This window comes from Nuphar pumila, chromosome 13, assembly GCF_984573655.1.
Source record: "Nuphar pumila chromosome 13, dmNupPumi1.hap1.1, whole genome shotgun sequence".
In the NCBI taxonomy this organism is placed as follows: domain Eukaryota; kingdom Viridiplantae; phylum Streptophyta; class Magnoliopsida; order Nymphaeales; family Nymphaeaceae; genus Nuphar; species Nuphar pumila.
The window spans coordinates 96,324,260-96,345,536 of NC_143261.1; the positions used below are offsets into that span (position 1 = coordinate 96,324,260).

Below are 21,277 nucleotides of genomic sequence, written 5' to 3' on the forward strand. Positions count from 1 at the left end.
GTATGTCCCTATTAAGATGTAAACATATTTAAGTTCCACATTTTATTATTACCATTGTTCGTGGATACTCAAAACGGGTAAGAATTCTCGAGGTTAAGTAGGGTTCTCAGGGTAACTTAGTACACAAGTTGTATTCTAATACTGAGTTCCAAACTTAGTCCTCTACTGATAACAGGAAACAACACCATCCATCAGAACATTAGAAATCAACATCTAATGTTGGGACACTAGAAAAATCAACATCAACAAGTACCACTTTCTTGGTATACCAAAACAATAGCGGTATCTACACCCCCCCAGGCAAAGTGATGAAAACTCTCTAAAATCGTGGTCAGGAGAAGAACCCCAATATCAGGTTTAGGAGAAACAACAATGCACATAGAGTTTTAGTATCCTCACGATTATTCAAAACTGCAATGTTCAAGATTCCTACACTATAGAAGGGATATCAAGAAAATGGAGATTACACTGTTCTTTAAATTTTTTTATCTTGTTATTAATTCATCTTTTTTAATTTGCAATTCAACATGCAGAATTAATAACACAAACTCGCATATCCACATGCGAAGCTTTACACGGGACCACAACCCGCGACAAATATAGAACAGTGCAATTAAAACAATAATATTATATTTGATTTTTGCAATGTATAAAACAACTAAAACAAAGAATAACTCAAGCTCAAGGCTCACCCGGCCCATGATGAGTCATTTTGATCATCGATGCATTCATATGCAAAAATCATAAATATCATGCCGCTATGCATTTCTTTTTAAATGCTTCTCATTGTACATTTATTCATGCCAATTTAGATATGTGCTTGAAACAATAATATTCATATGCATGCGCATGATTTCACGTAACCATACCAAGTGCATCTTTTATTCATGAACCATTTCAATTAAAACATGCTAACAATCACACCATTTTGATCATGCAAAAGCATCTCAATTTCATGTATGTACATGCACAGGTAAATATGCTTACAACAATATCTCGAAGATGCGTCACATAGCAAGTCTAAACACATGAGAAATATCACCCCTTTGTATGCATAGGATTAAGTCTAACACACTTAGCATATTCTGAATATTTACATGCACCTCTATACTAGTTCAAGTAGGTGCCAACGGTATGCACATGTACATGCAACAATTTTGTAATAATACCATGAACATGCATAACTTAACCAGTTTATTTCCATGAGCAAAAATCTGAAAATATCATGCCAAACTGCATATACTTATTTTTCTTTTCACGTTCACATAGGCATACTACATGAGCACAAGAAGAGATTTGCATATATCCAACCGATTTCCACCAACGCATACCTGGCCATACCAAACCCATAGAAAGTCTGAAATTTTTTCCAGACAAAGCACGACATGCATAAAACCCTTTTCTTTAAAAAGTTTCCTTTTTTTTTTTGTAAAGCATAATCCAACACCCAGTCGACCACACGGCCCAGGCTTGGCCTATGCACCACCTGCCAGGGCCTGGCAGTCAGCCAAGTGCCACTCGACTGGCTGCCAGCCAACCGACACAAAAAAGTTTGCTATTTTTTTTTTGAAACAAAGCCCAGCAACCACCCTACACAGGCTGATCCTATGCAAGCCTGCCGTGTCATGATAGGCTTTAAAAAAAATGCACAAATACTCATGCTTAACTCTGATTTTGCATGCATGAACCTAATACACATTTAGGTTGCAAGTATACGTAGAGCTTCTTCTTTCAAGCATGTATCCCTATTCATATTTTCATCCGGTTTTACAAACATGTACAGATTACTAAATCAACAAGCATAAGCAGTCGGAATATTACTTTAAACCCATGCATCACATTCTCGTTTAAGCATGAATGACCATGGGATCTCATAATTTAATAATACATGCTTGTGAAAAGTGTGATACCACAGCCGATTCATATGACCAATATGCTTACATATTCAGATTTAAGAATGCTTGCAAACAACATTGATTTAACATATTTTTATATGCATCTAATCGGTTCATAGCATGATCCATCCATGGAAATCGATATCCATCAAAAGCAACTGCTAAATAAACACTCTTACCACCAATAAAAACTGTTTTTAGCCTGTACAAAATTTTATTTCATTGAAAAGATGAAAAGAATCAAGAATACAACCATGGAGGAAGATCTATGAATCATCCTCGTATTTTTGAGGAAAATATACATATTTACTTTTTTTTTTTTATGGATTTTCATCAAGATATTGCATGGAAATCCAACCTATAATCAATTTCTCACTTGATTCAAGAGAAGAAACCCATACCATAGATGTAGATCACCCAAAAATAGTGGTGAAAGATAAAAAACGTGGATGAATGGAGAAAAAGTGTTCTTCTCCTCTTCTTCTTTCTCTCTCCTCTTCCTTTTCCCCTTCCGCTCTCTTTTTTTGGTTTTTATAGGCCCCATAGGGGAGGACGCCCCCTTCCTCCATCCCCTTCTAGATGGGCTGAAGAGGGAGTCTCTACTTCATTTGAGACTTTTTCTCCCTTTCGAAAATCTTGACTCTATGGTTGACTTTTCAATTTTTTTTTCCAAGAAAACTCTAAGTCTCTCAAACCTTCTAGAGCCTTGATAACTTCAATAAGGACTCTATCTAGGAGTCCTAAACAAACATACAAATTAAATTTCAGAATTAATAGAAATTAATTAATTAATAATTTAATAATAAAATAAATATTTTGAAATTTCAAAGATAGTTTAATTAATTTAGGAGTCTTTTAAAGCTTTAAATTGAATTTAAAGCTAAATATTCATTGGACATAGATTTGGATTTGGATCTAAAATCGAAATCCATGCCCAAAATGAAATTGAATTATGATATGGATCGAATCCAGACTAATATGGGTCTTGGATAAAGTCCAAATCCATTTAATTCAGATCATAAGCATTGGTCTAATATCGAGGTTCAAACGATTTTTCTCCCATAGCCAAATTTTTGAAAAAAATTTAAAAATGAAAAAAATCTGAAAATGACTAAGTATGAAAATACACGATATTACAACCCTAACCTCTTAAAAGAATTCCGTCTACGAAATTAGAATGTACCGAAAAAGTGGGGATAGTGTTGACGCATATCCACCTCTGGCTACCAAGTGCACTCATCCAGTCCGTGATGCTGGCAGTGCACCTTCACCAACGGAATCGTTCTACTCCGTTGCGCCCGCTCTTGGCGGTCCACAATCTCTACCAGCCTTTCCTCTGTCGTTAAGTCAGGCTGTACCTCGATCCCCTCATAGCAGATCACATGTGAGGGGTCAGGTACATACTTCTTCAACATCGAAACATGAAACATGTCGTGGATCAGCAAAAACTAAGAAGGAAGTGCTACTTGGTATGCGGTCTCCCCGACTTGTCCAAGAACCTCAAAGGGTTCAACATGCCGAGGACTTAGCTTCCCCTTCTTCTTGAACCGGAAGACACTCTTCGTAGGAGAAATATGCACGAACACGTGATCGCCCACCGTAAAACTGAGCTCTCTACGCCGTTGATCGACATAACTCTACTGCCTACTCTGCGCTGCAACCAATCTCTGTATGATCAAACGCACCTGGTCTGCATAATGCTGGATGATCTCTGGAGACTCCACCGCTCTAACTCCAACCTCATCCCAACATACTGGGGATCAACATGATCGACCATATAGAGCTTCGTACTATGCCATACTAATACTGGCATAGAAACTGTTGTTGTACGAAAACTTCATAAGCTTCACATGTTTGTCCCAATCTCCTGCTCAATTTAAAGCGCACACTCTTAACATGTCCTCGAGTGTATGTATCGTACGCTCTGTCTGCCCATCTGTCTGTGGATGGAACGCCGTGCTAAACTTTAATGTAGTGCTAAGAGCCTGCTGCAACTGGCGCCAGAATCGAGACATAAAGCGAGGGTCTCGATCTGACACGATCGATCGTGGCACCCCGTGAAGTCGAACCACCTCATCCACATACAAATCTACCAAACTCTCCAAGCTCTGACTGATCCTGATAGGCAGAAAGTGGGCACTCTTCGTCAAACGATCCACTATCACCCAGGTGGCATCTCACTGTCGTCGGGTTTTAGGCAGCCCTATGATGAAATCCATAGAGATGTCGTTCCGCTTCCACTCTGGGATATCAAGTGGCTGCAGAAGTCCATCATCTCGCTTTTTTATTTGCATTTTGTTAAGGACCTCTGTAAAAGTAATTTCACTTTTAATGATTGCATTCTTGGAAAAAATGAGGAGCTTTTCTTTCGAACAAAGATCTATGTTTACAAAAAACCCTTTGAACTTGTGCACTCAGATGTATGAGAACCGACACCCATGATATCTAAGGGAGGATTCACTTACTATGCTATTTTTGTTGATGATTATTCAAGATTTTGTTGGATATACTTCTTTTAACATAAGCATGAAGTCTTTGCAACATTTAAGACATATCATATAATGATTAAAAATCAATTTAATGGTAATTTAAAAATCCTTAGAACCGATTCTGAAGGAGAATATCTTTCAAGTGATTTTAAAAATTATCTTGACAACCATGGAATAGTTCATCAAAGATCTTGTCCAAAAACACCGCAACAAAATGGTCTAGCCGAAAGAAAACATAGGCATATTATTGAAACAACTAAAACCTTAATCATTTATCAAAACACTCTTAAAAGATTTTGGGCCGAGATGGCTCTTACATCCATTTATCTTATAAATCGTCTTCCTTAAAAAAATCTAAACAAAACTTCCCCTTTTGAAATTCTATACCAAAAGGAACCCGATTATAATATGTTAAGAATTTTTAGATGTAAATGTTTTATCCTTATCGACAAAAATGTCAAACTTTCACCAAAAGCCATTCCTTGTGCATTTCTTGGATATTCCGAAACTCGAAAAGGATTTAGATGCTATGATGTTAAGAACGACAAACTATATGTCTCTAGGAATGTGACTTTCTTAGAAAATGTGTGTGGTTTTGATAAAGATGAATCCCATAAAGAGAATATGGATTATTCTTTTTTGTTTGAATTACTATCTAGAGATGATGATATCTCTAGCGATGATGAACTCGATGACTTTAGTGAAAAAGAAAACATAGTTGAAAACAACCGTCTTTCTTATCAATCTATTGATCCACTTATAGAGGAAATAACATCTAATGACCCTATTACTTATACACATAGAGACACAAATAACTTTAAAAGTGCAATTGAAAAGTATAGTGAATCTTCCTCATTAAATAACTCTCGTAGAATCGAAAGAATTAGGAAAAATCCTTCTAGATTTATTTTCTATGAATCATTCTCGCCTAAATATCGAGCATGCCTTAGAGCTATTCATTCTTATGTAGAACCTATTTTTTTTGAAGAAGCCAATAAAATAATAGAATTAAGGGAGGCAATGGATAATGAACTTAGAGCCCTTAGGAAAGCCAAAACTTGGGAATTCCAAGAATTGTCTAAAGGAAAGAAAACTATAGGATGTAGGTGGGTTTTCATAGTCAAGAATATGATATCGACTATGGTGAAACCTTTGCCCCGGTTGCACGTATGGTTACTGTTAGGTGCTTAATTATAATTGCATCTATTAAAAAATGAGACATATATCAAATGGACGTTAAAAATGCTTTCTTAAACGGAGATTTACATGAAGAAGTTTATATGGATGCTTCTTCAGGTACGAATATACCTAAAGGTAAGTTTTTTCGTCTGCAAAAAGCTCTCTATGGTTGGAAGCAAGCTCTCAAGGCTTGGTAAGATCGATTTACTAGTGTAATGATAGAAAATGGTTTTGTTTCATGCTACACTGACACTGCTCTATTTGTCATGAATTCTGATACAGGTATTGTAATTCTGTTATTATATATTGATGATATGTTAATCATAGGTGATGATGCAACAGTGATCAAAAGTATCAAATCTACTCTAATAAAAAAATTTGAAATGTCAGACTTGAGTTTTTTGGGCATTGAAGTTGCCTATTCTCACACGGGGTATTTTTTGTCTTAAACTAAACTTGCTTGTGAGATCATTGACAGGTAAGGCATTTATACTCCTGAAGTAGTAGGAACAAAAATGAAGATTGATGATGGGATTCCCTTAGCAAATCTTACTTCTTACAGGCAACTTGTTGGTTTATTAATGTATCTTAGTATTATCGGGCCATATATCTCTCATGCAGTGCATGTTGCAAGTCAATTTCAACATGCACCAACAACCGTTTATATGAGTGCTCCGCTTCGAATCATCAGATATGTGAAAGGATCCATAAATAAGGAAGTATTTCTATCTTTATCTTCTGAGTTAAATTTAATTGCTTATTTTGACTCGGATTGGGGAGGTGACTCGAATAACCGTCACTCCACCACTAATTTTTGTATCTTTTTTAAGAGAATCTTTGGTTTTATGGAGATGCAAGAAACACCAGAAAGTGTCATTATCTTTTATGGAGACAGAGTATCGAGCCATGACAACCACCACTATGAAAATTGTTTGGATTCGGCAGCTACTGAAAGATATGGGGGTTAGTGTTCAAAGGCGTACAAAGTTATGCTGTGACAATAAAAGTGCCATATATACGGCAAAGAATCACACTTTTCATGAGTGCACGAAACATATCGAGATGGAGCCACTATGTTAGAGAAGAATATCTAAAGAATGTCGTTGATTTGCTTTACGAGACATCAAAATATCAACTAACTGATTTTTTCACTAAGGCGTGTTCACCGTGATTTTATTTTCTCCTTGGCAAACTTTCGGTTATCGCACCGTAAGCTTGAGGGTGTGTGTGTGTTAAAATATATATATATATATATATATATATATATATATATATATATATATATATATATATATATATAAGTACATTTTTTTTGTAATACCCGATAGGGGTAATTTTGTCTTTTCACTGTGTTTTACGCATATTCATCTTTTTGAATATGTTTGTAATTTTTTTTTCTTTCTTTTTCATTCATGAGGGGCCCCACAAATAGACGTTGGGACCCCTCCAACGGTTAGATTTCTAACCGTTGGAGGGGCTCCAACGTCTACTTTGGAGCCCCTCCTCTTTGTTCCTTGTGGATTATTTATAGGGGTGACCCCCCTTTGTATTCTTTAAGTTTTCTAGCAAAGCTCCTATTCACTTCAATAAAGATTCTTCTTATTTTTTATGCCTTTGAGCATTTGTGTTCTCATTTATGTGTTGTGACTTTGTGCACACCTGTTTCAAGTTCTCTTTTTGTGCCTTTGTGCACATACCATATTGAAGATTTAGTGCCTTTGTGCACATTGTCTCTTTGCAGACATTTTCACAGGAGGCAGAATAACTCTTAAATATCTAAGACCACATTTTTTGAGATAAAGGACAAAATTGGATGGATCTTTGATTACTATGATATATGAGTGGCTATGGTTTTTGGTGGATGTAGAGAGATGGAATGCTACTTTTATGACTGCTACAAGCCTGCAACAGATCTAGGTTCTGCCTCTTTATTGGGTCTAGCATTGTTCTTTGGATCTGGCAGGGATAGCACGGTTGTGAACCAGATGCAGCTTATGTAGTGGTGATTAGGATATGAAATCTATCATAAGGTGAAAAATATATGCATGCTTCATTTCATATAATTATAATCTGTCAAGGTCATACTGTGTTGTTCATAATTATAATCTGTGAAGGTCATACTGTGTTGTTCAGCATCTTGGACTAACCATCCCTTAGAAGGCCGTGTTAAAAGATCATGCTTTAGGTTGGCTAAGCTTGTATGAAATAGTAGAAAGTCTGCATATAACTTTTAGAATGAGAAGTCAAAACTTTTGTCTCAATAATTTTTTTTTTTTTTTTTCATTTCACTATTTCTTTATCTTAACTCCGCCTGTGTAGTTATACACTGCCGGTCCCAAGCCCGGATAAAGGAGGAGGGTTGCGGTAGGCCTGTGACAGCCAGCATAAAAACTTTGTCATATCCTATGAAAATGAACCAATATGAGAATTTCGTTGGGGCGTTCCCTACTGAGCGACGCGCTGTACTCTCTAGGCCCGGAGGCAGTGATAAATGTGCAAGGGTTGCTAGGTAGTCGCCCAGAAGCGACGCGTCACACCGGCGCCCGGGTGTGGTGTCAAATAGGCAAGGGTTCCCTCACTTTGTTGGACGGGTGGGGGTAAAGAAGTTAGTCCAAGACCATAAAATTAGGTTAGCCACTTGGAACATAGGGTCTTTAACTGGTAAGTTGGTAGAGTTAGTAGATGTTATGTGTAGGAGAAAGATTGATATTTTATGTCTTCAAGAGACCAAATGGGTAGGTGAGAAAGCTAAAGTGATAGAACCTTGGGGATATAAGATTTGGTATACAGGAATAAATAGGAATAGGAATGGAGTAGGGATTGTTATGAGTCGTCAGTTTATAGATAATGTAGTTGAGGTCCGTAGGAAGGGTGATAGAATTTTACTTATTAAATTAGTATTAGGTACGGATATTATTAATATTATTAGTGTTTATGCACCTCAAGTAGGTTTAGATGATTCCATTAAGCATCAATTTTGGGAAGATTTAGATGGAGTAGTACAAGAGACATCTTATGGAGAAAAGCTTTTCATCGGCGGTGACCTTAATGGACATGTAGGCATTAGTAGGGATGGATTTGAGAATATCCATGGAGGCTATGGTATAGGAGAAAGAAATGAAAGTGGAGAAAGGATTTTAGATTTTTGTTTGTCCTATGATATGATCTTAGCAAACACTTGGTTTAGGAAGAGGGAGTCTCACCTAGTAACATTTAAAAGTGGGGTTAATACGAGTCAGATAGATTTTTTCCTACTTAGAAAGAGAGATAGGGGTTGTTGCATCGATTGTAAGGTTATACCAGGAGAAAGTGTAGCTACACAACATAGAGTCTTAATTTTAGATCTTAGAATTAGACAATGCCGCAAAAGGGATAGACATAGGATAGATCCTAGAATTAAGTGGTGGGCACTGAAAGGAGCTAAACAAGGAATGTTTGTAGAGCAGGTAGTTAAGGAAGTTGATTGGTGTCTCGAGGAGGATTCAGAATCAATGTGGAATAAGATAGCGGGTGGTATGAGAAAAGTAGCTAAGGAGGTATTGGGTGAGTCTAAAGGCGGTGCACCACTAGGTAAGGATACATCATGGTGGAACGAGGATGTCAAATTAGCTATTAAGGTTAAAAGAGAGTGTTATAGAAATCTAAGTAAGAGTCGTGATAATGAGAATTTGGAGAAGTATATGATAGCAAAGAAGGAAGCTAAAAAAGTTGTTCGAAACGCGAGGGCTAAGGTATATAAGGAGGTTTATGACAAGTTGGATACCAAAGAAGGCGAGAAGGATATTTATAGGCTTGCAAAGATGAGAGATAGGAAATCGAAGGATTTGGGTATGGTTAGATGTATCAAAGATGAAACGCAAAGGGTTTTAGTCAAAGATGAGGAGATTAAGGAGAGATGGAAAGATTATTTTGATAAGCTATTTAATGATAGTCATGCTCAAGATCTTGGAGACTTCTCCATTCCTTTTCATGAGATAAATCGTGACTTCATGCGCAAGATTCAAAAGAAAGAAATTGCAGAGGCTTTGAAGAAAATGAAATCAAGAAGGGCAGTTGGCCCAGATGGTATACCTATCGAGGCTTGGAAATGCTTGGGAGAGAAAGGTTTAGAATGGTTGACAAATCTTTTTAACTTGATTTGGCGAACAAATAAGATGCCTAATGAGTGGAGGAAGAGTACTATGGTGCCTTTATATAAGAATAAGGGTGATATACAAGATTGCACAAACTATCGTGGTATAAAACTCATGAGTCATACTATGAAACTTTGGGAGAGGGTGATTGAGTCTAGGTTGAGGAAGGTTGTCATGATATCGGAGAATCAATTTGGTTTTATGCCTGGAAGATCAACTATGGAAGCTATACATCTTCTTAGACAACTTATTGAAAGATATAGAGAGAGGAACAAAGATTTGCATATGGTTTTTATTGATTTAGAGAAGGCATACGATAGAGTACCTAGGGACGTTCTCTGGTGGACAATGATGAAGAAAGGTGTTTCTCTCAAGTACATTAGTATAATTAAAGATATGTATGAAGGAGTAGTAACCAATGTCCGCACTTGTGGAGGGGTGACAACCAATTTCCCGATAACGGTTGGGTTACATCAAGGATCTGCTTTAAGCCCTTTCCTATTTGCAATAGTGATGGATGAGCTTACGAGATCAATTCAAGAAAATGTACCGTGGTGTATGTTGTTTGCTGATGATATTGTTTTGATTGATGAGTCTAGAGCTGGGGTTAATGCTAAGTTAGAATTATGGAGACAGACATTGGAAGCTAGAGGTTTTAAGTTGAGTAAGAGTAAGACTGAATATATGGAATGTCGGTTTAGTAAGCAACGAAGTAGTGATGGGAGTGTAGTGAAGCTTGGTGAGCAAGATATACCGGTGAATGATTATTTCAAATATTTGGGATCCATCATTCAAAAGTATGGAGAAATTGATGGAGATGTAAATCATAGGATAAAGGTTGGGTGGATGAAATGGAAAAGTGCTACTGGAGTGCTGTGCGATCGTAGAATGCCATTGCGGTTGAAGGGAAAGTTTTATAGGACGACTATTAGACCCGCTTTACTATATGGTACGGAATGTTGGGCTGCCAAGAGACATCATATTCAAAAATGAGTGTAGCTGAGATGCGGATGCTTAGATGGATGTGTGGAAATACAATAAAAGATAAGATTCGGAACGAAGAGATACGTAAGAAGGTAGGTGTTGCACCCATTGAAAATAAGATGCGAGAGAATCGTTTACGGTGGTTTGGACATATTCGGCGAAGGCCTAATGATGCTCCAGTTAGAAGGTTGGAGAAATGGGAAAATATATTAGTTAAAAGAGGTCGGGGTAGGCCTAGGAAGACTTGGATGGAGATGATAGGAAAGGATATGAATGCTTTGAACCTCACCGAGGACATGGCGTTGGATAGAAATGATTGGAGGAAAAGGATTCATGTGGAAGACCCAAAATGAATTTCTTTTTTGGTTCATATCGCTGACCCCAATTGTTTTGGGATGAAGGCGTAGTTGTTGTTGTTGTATTTCTTTATCTTGGACATAAGAATGCAATTGGCATTTCAGGTTTGATTCATCGCATTTCAATTTATATGACATGCCTTTTTTCCCTTTACGGCAGCACTTCAGCGGAAAAATGAACAGCGATGTGAATGTGAAATAGAGGAAATCCGTCGGGGAGTTGAGTCAGGAAACATAACACCTGACACTTCTCATATCAGATTCTCAAATGAGGCCCTTGATGAGCAAAAGCGTTGTATGACTATTGCTGATGAAAAAGTTTCTTTAGCCCAGAAAGCCTACAATATGGTATCTCAACGTTGTAATATGAAGTTGTTATTTGGAAATCCAGTGACTGTAAACAGAACCTTTTGCTATTGATCTAATCTGTATGAGTTGATTACTATGTTCCTATTATCATAAATGACTTGAAATGTTCATTTTTTGTGCTCACAGCTTGAAAAATGCTCTCTTTTGTATGTTCCATTCCACTTGTTATATTATGCAAATTTAGTTCTTGTGTATCATGCATATTACATAGATGCGTAGAAGAGTTTTTCTGCTTATGATGAACTTATCTTTGGTTATGTCATAATTTTATTTCTTTCACGGAGGTATGTATACTACTTAGACTGTGTAACTTCTCTGACCATCAACCTTAAAGGTTGTATATTGTCTTGGATCTGTTACTGGGTATTCAATTAGTTTATTATTCTGTTTTTGCATGTCGTACTTTGTATGGAGCATGTTGGATACTTGAGTTGGCAATGTCAAATCTCAAGTGGAAACAAAGATCTTGCAGGTAGAATTCACATTTAGAATAGTGGGTGCAATCTCCTTATATTCACCCCAATTTGCTCTATGTACCCATCTATTAAACTATATCATCCAAGTTACATATATAAACCATTTTGAAGTAATTTCTCATTCAAACGACTCATTTTATTAAAATAACAGGCTAACTTTTGTTAATGTGATAATTGTAAGGTTGATTGGATGATGGTGTTGATGATCGGTAGGGCCCATCATGGGCTACTTGATCTTGAGGAACCTTACTAACATGAATATGGAATTGTGTTTAGGCCTAACTATGTCACAAAAATACATGTAGATATGTGACTCAAACCCCATTTTTGTAATATCTATTATGATATGTGAGTGACTCTCTCCAATGAACCTTTTCTCTAGTGCTGTCATGTCTCTTTAATGACATGTCATCTCTCTCTCTTCTCCACGTGAGCTGATTAATGCTCCTTCCATAAAACAAAAGACTTGTCCTTTAAGGGTCAAATAACCATTAGACACAATTAATACGAGTCAGACATGTTTTGGAGTGTGTCATCGATATGTCAAGCACCAAAACGTGTTGGGCTTTGTGTCTGCACGTGTCAACCTGTGACACAGGCCCATTTGGGTGTGTCACTGTGACACAGGCCTAATTATGTGGCATATCCAGCTATTGATACTAGGTGTATATGAAACTGGAAAGATCATCGGATCCTAAAAGGTTAGTGTATGGAAAATTTGTAAAACTGGGATTTATGATCAGAGTTTCTGAATGTATAAGACGGAGGGTAGTTCACTAATTGTATTTTATTTTATTTTATACAGGTAGAAAATGGGCATTAAAATATAGTTAAAAACTGCATGGCTAAACTTTCAGGCTTGGGCGGACTCAGTGTTATTAAAAAAGCCCTCATTTGACCATAATTAAAATCTTGCCCTTGACCCTAACGAGGGTCGGGGGCCTTAAATAGTCTCTTGCAGCCCCTCTCGCTCTCGTCTCTCACAATCTCTCCCTCTCTCGCAGCCCTAAATAGGCGTAAGCCTCGAGGCGCAAAGCGTAAGCCTAAAAAAGGGCTTACGTCTCTCTAGCGTCTCTCCCTTATCGGCCTCCTCCTTCTCGCCGGAAGCAGCTGCGACGCCGGAAGCAGCCATACCCCAGGTAACCCGACCCCCTTCATTCTTTTTCCTTCGTGTCTGCCTCCATCTCTTGAACCTCTGTAGCAGGCAGGGGCACGACCCCTGCCGTGCGATTTATTCCGGCAGGTAGGGCCCATGGCTCCTGCCGATTGTGGTCCCTCCCTGTCAGGTAGGGGCCTTGGCCCCTGCCATATATGATTTTCGTTAGACTTTGTTTCTATCAGGGGCCATTCTATGGTTCAGTCAGGCAGGGGCCGAGGCCCGTGCCATATATTGTTTCGGCCCCTGCCATCTATTGGTTAAAGCAGGCAGGGGCCAAGCCCTTGCCTGCTTTTTGTTTCTAGCAAGGGCCATAGAATGGCAGGGGCCATTCTATGATTTAGTCAGGCAGGGGCCTCGGCCCCTGCCATATATTGCTATAACCAACAGATTTGCACGCAAATATATTTTTTGCAAATATGTTTTTTTTGTTTCTAGGTGTTCCCATATCAATCTTCTTGGTAGGTCAGATACCATGTGCGAGCTGCATTAAATTGGTGGGAGCTGGAGAGCTTGTATAAAAATCACATAAAAATCACATTTTAGTTAAAGTAGTTTTTATGTTTTTCATTTTTTTCTCTCAAGATATCCATGTTGCCTTGATTTCCTCCGGTTGATGTCTCTCTTATTGATGTTTTGCTTCAGTTTTTTCTCTCAACATTGCAAATATTTTGTGAAGTATGATTAGTTATTGTTGATATGAAATTCTGTGCAGAATTCTGTCTCCTAGTTCTGTTTCTCGTGAATTAATGTACCCCCGAAAAGATACTAATATAAGCTAAGGTTTTGTCTAAATTTTTCTTTCTATAAAAAAATATAGACATTATTTTTCTTTATACTAATTATCTCATATTTTTTCCGTATTTATTTGAGATTTTTTATTTCATGTTGGTTGGTGCTTCATCAATAAAGCATTTCTTATTTATTTATAATTTTAGATAATTTTTATAGTTTTTTTAAGTTTAATTTTTTTTTAGGCTTACGCTTTGCGCCTCGAGGCTTACGCCTCACCTCAGATTTTGGTGGAGCGCCTCGCTACGCCTCAACGCTTTTCACAACACTGGGCGAACTTCTCATTGATTTTGTCTGATTGGAGGCGAAGGTTCTGTGGGGAGAGAGAGGAAGGGAGAAGTTAATGTTAAACATTATATATATATACACACACTTATAGATTGTATTTTAGGATTATATATAGTTGAAGAAGTGTTTTGATCATTTCAACTCTCTGTTTATTGCTTCCAGTGATGATCATATCCACATAGAGAAGAAGCACAATGATTCCTGCATCAGAATTCTTAATAAACAAAGCAGTGTCAGTTAAACAAAATTGAAAACCAAGTCTATAAAGGGCTTTATCCAAGCGAAGGACTTTACCCTTAGGAATACTGAGACCTGGAGGGGGTGAAATGAAGAGAGGCGGAAGCACCAATAGAGCAAAAGCACTCTTTAAGAGTGACCACAAGAGCCAAGAACACAAACACTAAGAGTGTATACACAAAACTCACAAAAGTGGAAAATGACTTAAAGTCATAAGTTGAATATTATTGAAGAAAGAAAGAGGAGGGTGAAACCCAATGCTTTTACAAGGAGAGAGCCTTCTCTATTTATAGAGGAGGAGAACTAAAAAGGAGACCATAAAGGGGGCTCCCTTCTAGTCGTTGGGAGCCCCAACGGTCATAAATATGATCGTTGGGGCCCCAACGACTAGATGGGTGGGGCCCCTTATGGTCCTCCAAAGTGAAAAGTAAGAAATAAAAAAGAAAAAGAAAAAGGGGAAAAGAAAGAAAAAAAGGAAAAATAAAAAAGAAAAAATTACATGGTAATTTACCAGAACACCCCTATCGGGTTTTTGGTTGTACAGAAAAAGAAAATAAATTATGTATATATACATATATGTATATATATACTTATATATATACGAATGTATATATATATATATATATATATATAAGTATATGTATATATATATATATTAATATATACATAATTTAACACGCCCCCTCAAACTTTACGGGGAGAAGACCGAAAGTTTGCTAAGAAGAAACATGAATCGTGGAGTTGGGAGCGCCTTGGTGAAGAAGTCAGCCAATTGATATTCTGAAGTAACATATGGTAATGTGATAGTTCCTCTGAGATATTCGTCTCGAACATAATGGCAATCCATTTCGATATGCTTGGTCCGCTCATGAAAAGTGTGATTGCTGGCAATGTATATCGCAATTTTGTTATCACAGCAGAGCTTGGTGGGAGTGGAAATGGGGACGCCCATGTCACCAAGAAGACTTCTGAGCCATACGATTTCCATAGTTGTCATTACCATGGCCCGATATTCAGCTTCAGTGGATGATAGTGAGACCTTCTACTGCTTCTTGCATCTCCACGAAATGAGAGATTCACCTAAAAAAATACAAAGACCCGTAATTGAGATACGATCATTGGAATTTCCTCCCCAGTCAGCATCAGTAAAAGCAGTTAACTCAAGAGATGAGGAAGAGGATAAGAATAGTCCCTTGGAGATGGTATTTTTGACGTATCTCACAATTCTCATTACGGCCGCCATATGAACCGAAGTGGGTGCATGCTGAAACTAGCTTGCTGCATGAACCACATGAGCTATATCTGGACGTGTGATGGATAGATAGGTGAGGGATCCAATTAATTGACGGAAGGGGGTTGGATCCTCAAGAAGAACACCATCCTCAAGCCTCAGTTTTGCATTGATAACTTTAGGAGTCTCAACTTTCTTTTCATCAGATATTCCTGACTTGGTACAAATTTCTGCAGTTAATTTCATTTGAGATAGGATGTATCCGCGCGCGGAATAAGCTTTACTTCAATCCCTAAAAAATATCTCAAGTATCCAAGATCAGACATATCAAAAGTTTCTTTTAACACAATTTTTACATCATTTACCCCCTTTTTGTCACTCTCAGTGATGATCATATCATCAACATATAACAGAAGCATAACAATGGAGTCACCTGTCTTCTTAACAAAAAGAGCAGTGTCAGTATAGCAAGACGTAAATCCTAAATTGATTAATATATTACTAAATTTGTCATACCAAGCTTTAGGAGCTTGCTTAAGTCCATATAAGGCCTTTTTCAATTTTAAGATTTTTTCATTTAAATTCATACCCGGAGGAGGTTCCATATAAACTTCTTCATTTAAATTTCCATTTAAAAAGGCATTTTTGACGTCAAGTTAAAAAATTGGCCATTTTTTAATAGAGGCTATTGCAATAAGAGCTCGAACACTAGTCATTCGAGCAATTAGGGCAAAGGTTTCATCATAATCTACCCTATACTCTTGGGCATATCCTTTGGCTACTAACCTAGCCTTATATTTTTCTAATGAACCATCACTCTTAGTTTTTACTTTAAAAACCCATCTACATCCAATGGGTTTCTTGTCATTGGGTGGATCAATGATTTCCCAAGTTTGTGCCCTTTTAAGGGCATTAAGCTCCAGTTCCATTGCTTCATTCCAATGATCATATTGTTTTGCATCATTGTAATGAGATTATTCATGAAAGGAGTGAAGAGCTAGAAGACATGCTCGAAAGTTTGGAAAAAGGAATAATAAGATACAAATCTATTTGACACTTTAGAAATACGATTTGATCTTCTTTAAGAGGTTTCATCAATTGACTCACTTTGAGAGAATTTTTCAAGGGCACACGGTGGATTTCTTTCATTCCTTCTAGAGTAGACTTGTATTTGTCTTGAGACATTTTCTTCTAAATTTTGATCATTATTTGGATGTTCGAAATGATCTTCTATAAGAGATTCACTAGGATCAATATGATCATCTATGATGTTTTCTTGAGGCAACAAGTCAAATAAAAAGGAATAATCAATATTTTCATTTGGTTTGTGCGAAAAACCATTTTCTTCTTATAGAAATGTGACATCTTTTGAGATATAAAGTTTGTTTTTTGGAGTATGTCAAAACACCGATAACCTTTTTGTTTTTCGCCATATCTTAAAAAAATACATTCAATAGCCCTAGGGGAAAGTTTATCATTTTTGTGAGTTAGAACAAAGCATTTACATAAAAAAATTCTTAGTCTTTTATAATCGGGGGTCATATTGTAAAGTTTTTCAAATGGAGAAAGATTTTTCAAAGAAGACGAAGGGGTTCTATTGATAAGATATGTTGAGGTTAGAACCGCTTCGGCCCAAAAGGATTTTGGAATATTTTTTGAAATTAATAATGTTCTTGTGGTTTCTATTATGTGTCTATGCTTTCTTTCCGCAAGACCATTTTGTTGCGGAGTGTTGGGACAAGAACATTGATGACAAATTCCATTTTCTTTTAAATAGCTTTGAAATTCATTGGACATGTATTCGCCTCCCGAATCGGACCTAAGAATTGATAGATTTTCTAAAAATTGATTTTTAACCATCGCATGGAATTCTTTAAAGAATGAGAAAACTTTGGATTTGCGACTTAAGAAGTAAATCCATGTAAATCGAGTGAAGTCATCAATAAAAACCACATAGTACGAAAAACCTCCTTTGGACAAAATAGAGGAAGGTCCCCATACATCGGAATGAACAAGTTCAAAGGGCCGAGTGGTGAAATAATTTCTTTGAGGAAATGGAGTAGCCTTTGATTTCCCAAAAATGCAATCTTTATAAGTCATGTGATTGTCTTTACAAGTATTGTTCAAAAAAGGAAAAAGAGACATTTTTACAAAATTTGGATGACCAAGTCTCTCATGCCAAATTCCAATACTTTTGTCCTTTACAAGATTGCAAGATGACTTAGATGGAAGAGTAAAAAAATCCATAAAATAGAGATCACCCCTTCTATGGCCTTCCCCAATCAGCTTCCTTGACCGGAGATCCTGCACGGTGCAATCTTTAAGTGAAAAAGAGACTGGCATTCATGATCGGTGATTTGGGAAACGGAAAAAAGATTTAGATTAATCTTTGGAACGATTCTTTAGGAACGAAAAAATTTTGAGAGTTTTTAAAATCAAGTGTTCCAATACTTTCAATTTATAAAGATGTTCCATCGGCCGTTGAAACATAAGAGGATATAGGTTCGGAAAAAACATTAGAAAGAGAGTTTTTATGAGATGTCATATGAAAGGATGCATCAGAGTCTAGTATCCACATACCTGGAGGTGATGAAGAATAGGCGATGGCGGCTTCGGATGTTGAAGAAGAAGTCTTAAGAAGATGTTGGAAAACTTCGGAGATATGATTAAGAGTTTCTTTGATATCTCCTTCTTTGGCATTTTCTTCTTCCTTTTTAGGAGAATTTTCTCCAACCGCGGCTACCTTTCCCTTAAGCTTTGGACAAACCGGTCTAATGTGTCCCAGTTCATTACTATAGTGACATATCACTCCCTTTCTAGGCCCATTATTTTTGTTAAAGTGAGAAGGTCTATATGCTTTTACATTTGATCCGGGCCTAGTAACGGCCAAAACTTCATCACTCTTAATGCTTAAGCCAAGTCGAGTTTCTTCTTGGCATATTTCGGCAAGGGCATCTTCAATGGGTAAGGCTTTACTTCTATGGAGAAGGGATGCCCTAACTTGTTCAAATTCCGGTCGAAGACCATGAAGAAATTGGAAAAGTGCTCTTTTTCAATTTGTTCCCTTCTTAACTCAATATCTTCCGGAGCCACCCATTTAGGCTCAAGAAGAACAAGTTCATCCCAAAGAGGGGTTAGAGAGCTGAAGTAGTCCCGGACACTCATATCCATTTGTTTGGTGGAGCAGATTTTTTCTTGACAAAAAAATTGACGGGCAAGATCCTTTTGAGTATACATACCCTTAAGAAAAAACCACGCCTCATTGGCCCTCCTAAATTTGGCAATATTAGCATAATTTTTTAGGTCTACATTGTTCATAAACCATGTCAAAATTTTGGCATGGTTACTTTCCCAATTCTCAACTTTGGATTGATGGTCATTGATAGCTTTGATGCGCTCATCACCATCTAACGCTTTTTCAACCTCATTTTCGATTTTAGTGAGAACAAGAGAAGGTTCGGGAGTAGTTCCCATAACAAAACCCCATAGTTTCTTACCTCTTAGATGATTTTCCATAGCGGAGGCCCACATAAGATAGTTGGACTCATTGAGCTTAAAAGAAAGCTCAACTTTAGAATCACGTTCCATCGGCACCAAATATTCTTTCTTTCTTCAAAAGCTTGAGAGGCATACGTCCCAAGATAGCAAAGAGAAGCCCAATCACCAACCGAGCTCTGCTACCATGAAATGAAGAGAGGCGGGAGCACCAATAGAGCATAAGCACTCTTTAAGAGTGACCACAAGAGCCAAGAACACAAACACTAAGAGTGTATACACAAAACTCACAAAAGTGGAAAATGACTTAAAGTCATAAGTTGAATATTATTGAAGAAAGAAAGAGGAGGGTGAAAACCCAAGGAGAGAGCCTCCTCTATTTATAGAGGAGGAAAACTAAAAAGGAGACCATAAAGGGGGCTCCCTTCTAGTCGTTGGGAGCCCCAACGGTCATAAATATGATCGTTGGGGCCCCAACGACTAGATGGGTGGGGCCCCTTATGGTCCTCCTAAGTGAAAAGTAAGAAATAAAAAAGAAAAAGAAAAAAGGGGAAAAGAAAGAAAAAAAAGGAAAAATAAAAAAGGAAAAATTACATGGTAATTTACCAAAACACCCCTATCGGGTTTTTGGTTGTACATGTATACTTCTTCAGCTAGCTTTCCATTTAGAAATGCATTTTTGACATCCATTTGGAAGATGAATCATTTCTTGATGGAGGCTAAGGCAATTAAGGTTCTGACTGTTGTCATACGAGCCACAAGGGCAAAGGTTTCTTCATAATCAATGCCATATTCTTGGGCATACCTTTTGGCTACTAATCGGGCTTTATAACTTTCAAGGGTGCCATCACTCTTGGTTTTAATTTTATAAACCCATCGACATCCTATAGTTTTCTTGCCTGGAGGAAGATCTTGAATAGTCCATGTAGAAGCCTTTTCGAGTGCATCTAATTCAACTTTCATGGCTTCTATCCATTTGACATCATTTTTTGCTTGAAGATATGTAGATGGTTCTTCGTATGAGTGAATTAATGCAATGACAACCCTATACGTAGGTGAGAAGGACTCGTATGACACAAACTTTCCTGGAGGCCTCGAGACTCGGGATGACCGTCTAGTTGGAATGTTAGAATATCTTTCAAGTGCACATGGAAGATTAGGCTCTCGTCTCCTGGAATACTGTATACTAGTGTCTCTATGAACTTCTTCATTGTCAACATTTTGATCAAGATCAATAATTCCTTGATCATTATCAAAGTTATAGTCAAGATCATATTCATCAGATTTTGATGTCACATCTAACAAAAAAGAGTACTCAGTGATTTCCTGAACGTTACTTGGATGACCAAGTCTTTTATGCCACAGTTCCAACTCAATTTTTTGAACCTTATAGCAAAAAGCATTCTTCGGTATTTCAAAAAAATCCATGTAATAGAGTCCTCCTTCGCTATGGCCTTCCCCAATCAACTTTCCTGACTGATGATCCTGAACCCAACAACCATGAGAAGAAAAAAAATATTACACCCATAATCAGATATTTGATATACATTTAAAATATTTAAATTTAATTTGGGAATATGTTAACTTCTGGGATAGAAAATTTCTTAGTTTTATGATTTTTTTCGAAATTTCCTATTCCTTCTATTTCAAGAGAAGTTCCACCAACTGTAAAAACTTTTGACACACTTGCTTTATTTTTAACACATTCGGATAAACTTTTGATTATTTGGGGTCATATGGAAAGAAACACTAGAGTCAAGGAGCTAAGGAAAGTTACCTGGATCGAAAAAAGATGATCCAACTGCCCTAGTTGAAGCTTCAGATGAAGAGGAGGCTCCTTTGACGAGAGGTTGGAGAATCTCCATTAGTTGAGCCATGGAAACGGGTGCATCATGATCTTTGGGCTCCGATCCAGCAATCACAACTCTTTTCTCTCTCAGCTCCTTTAGCTTGGGACATTGAGGCCTGTAATGTTCAGGTTCATGACAATGATGGCAAATAACCTTTTTCTTGTCATAGTCACCACTTTGTCGGTTAAAATGAGGAGGTATATAAGATCATACATAATTCTCCGGTCTAGATACAGTTAAAACAGAATCATCTTCAGTCTTTGGAGTATTCTTCTTGATTTTGTTTTCTTCCATGGTTAATTCCTTTATAGTATCGACAATAGAGAAAACTTTTCCCCGATGAAGAA

At 37.3% G+C, this 21,277-nt stretch overlaps 1 protein-coding gene across 1 annotated transcript in view; it reads left to right on the forward strand.

The window, feature by feature from the left end:
- LOC149819319 (PHD finger protein ING1-like) overlaps nucleotides 1-21,277 on the forward strand; it is a 34,301-nt gene that overhangs the window by 5,049 nt on the left and 7,975 nt on the right. Inside the window, exon 3 of the mRNA XM_089985298.1 lies at nucleotides 11,197-11,384. Coding sequence (XP_089841424.1) covers nucleotides 11,197-11,384 — 188 coding nt within the window. The remainder of the gene's footprint in view (nucleotides 1-11,196; nucleotides 11,385-21,277) is intronic.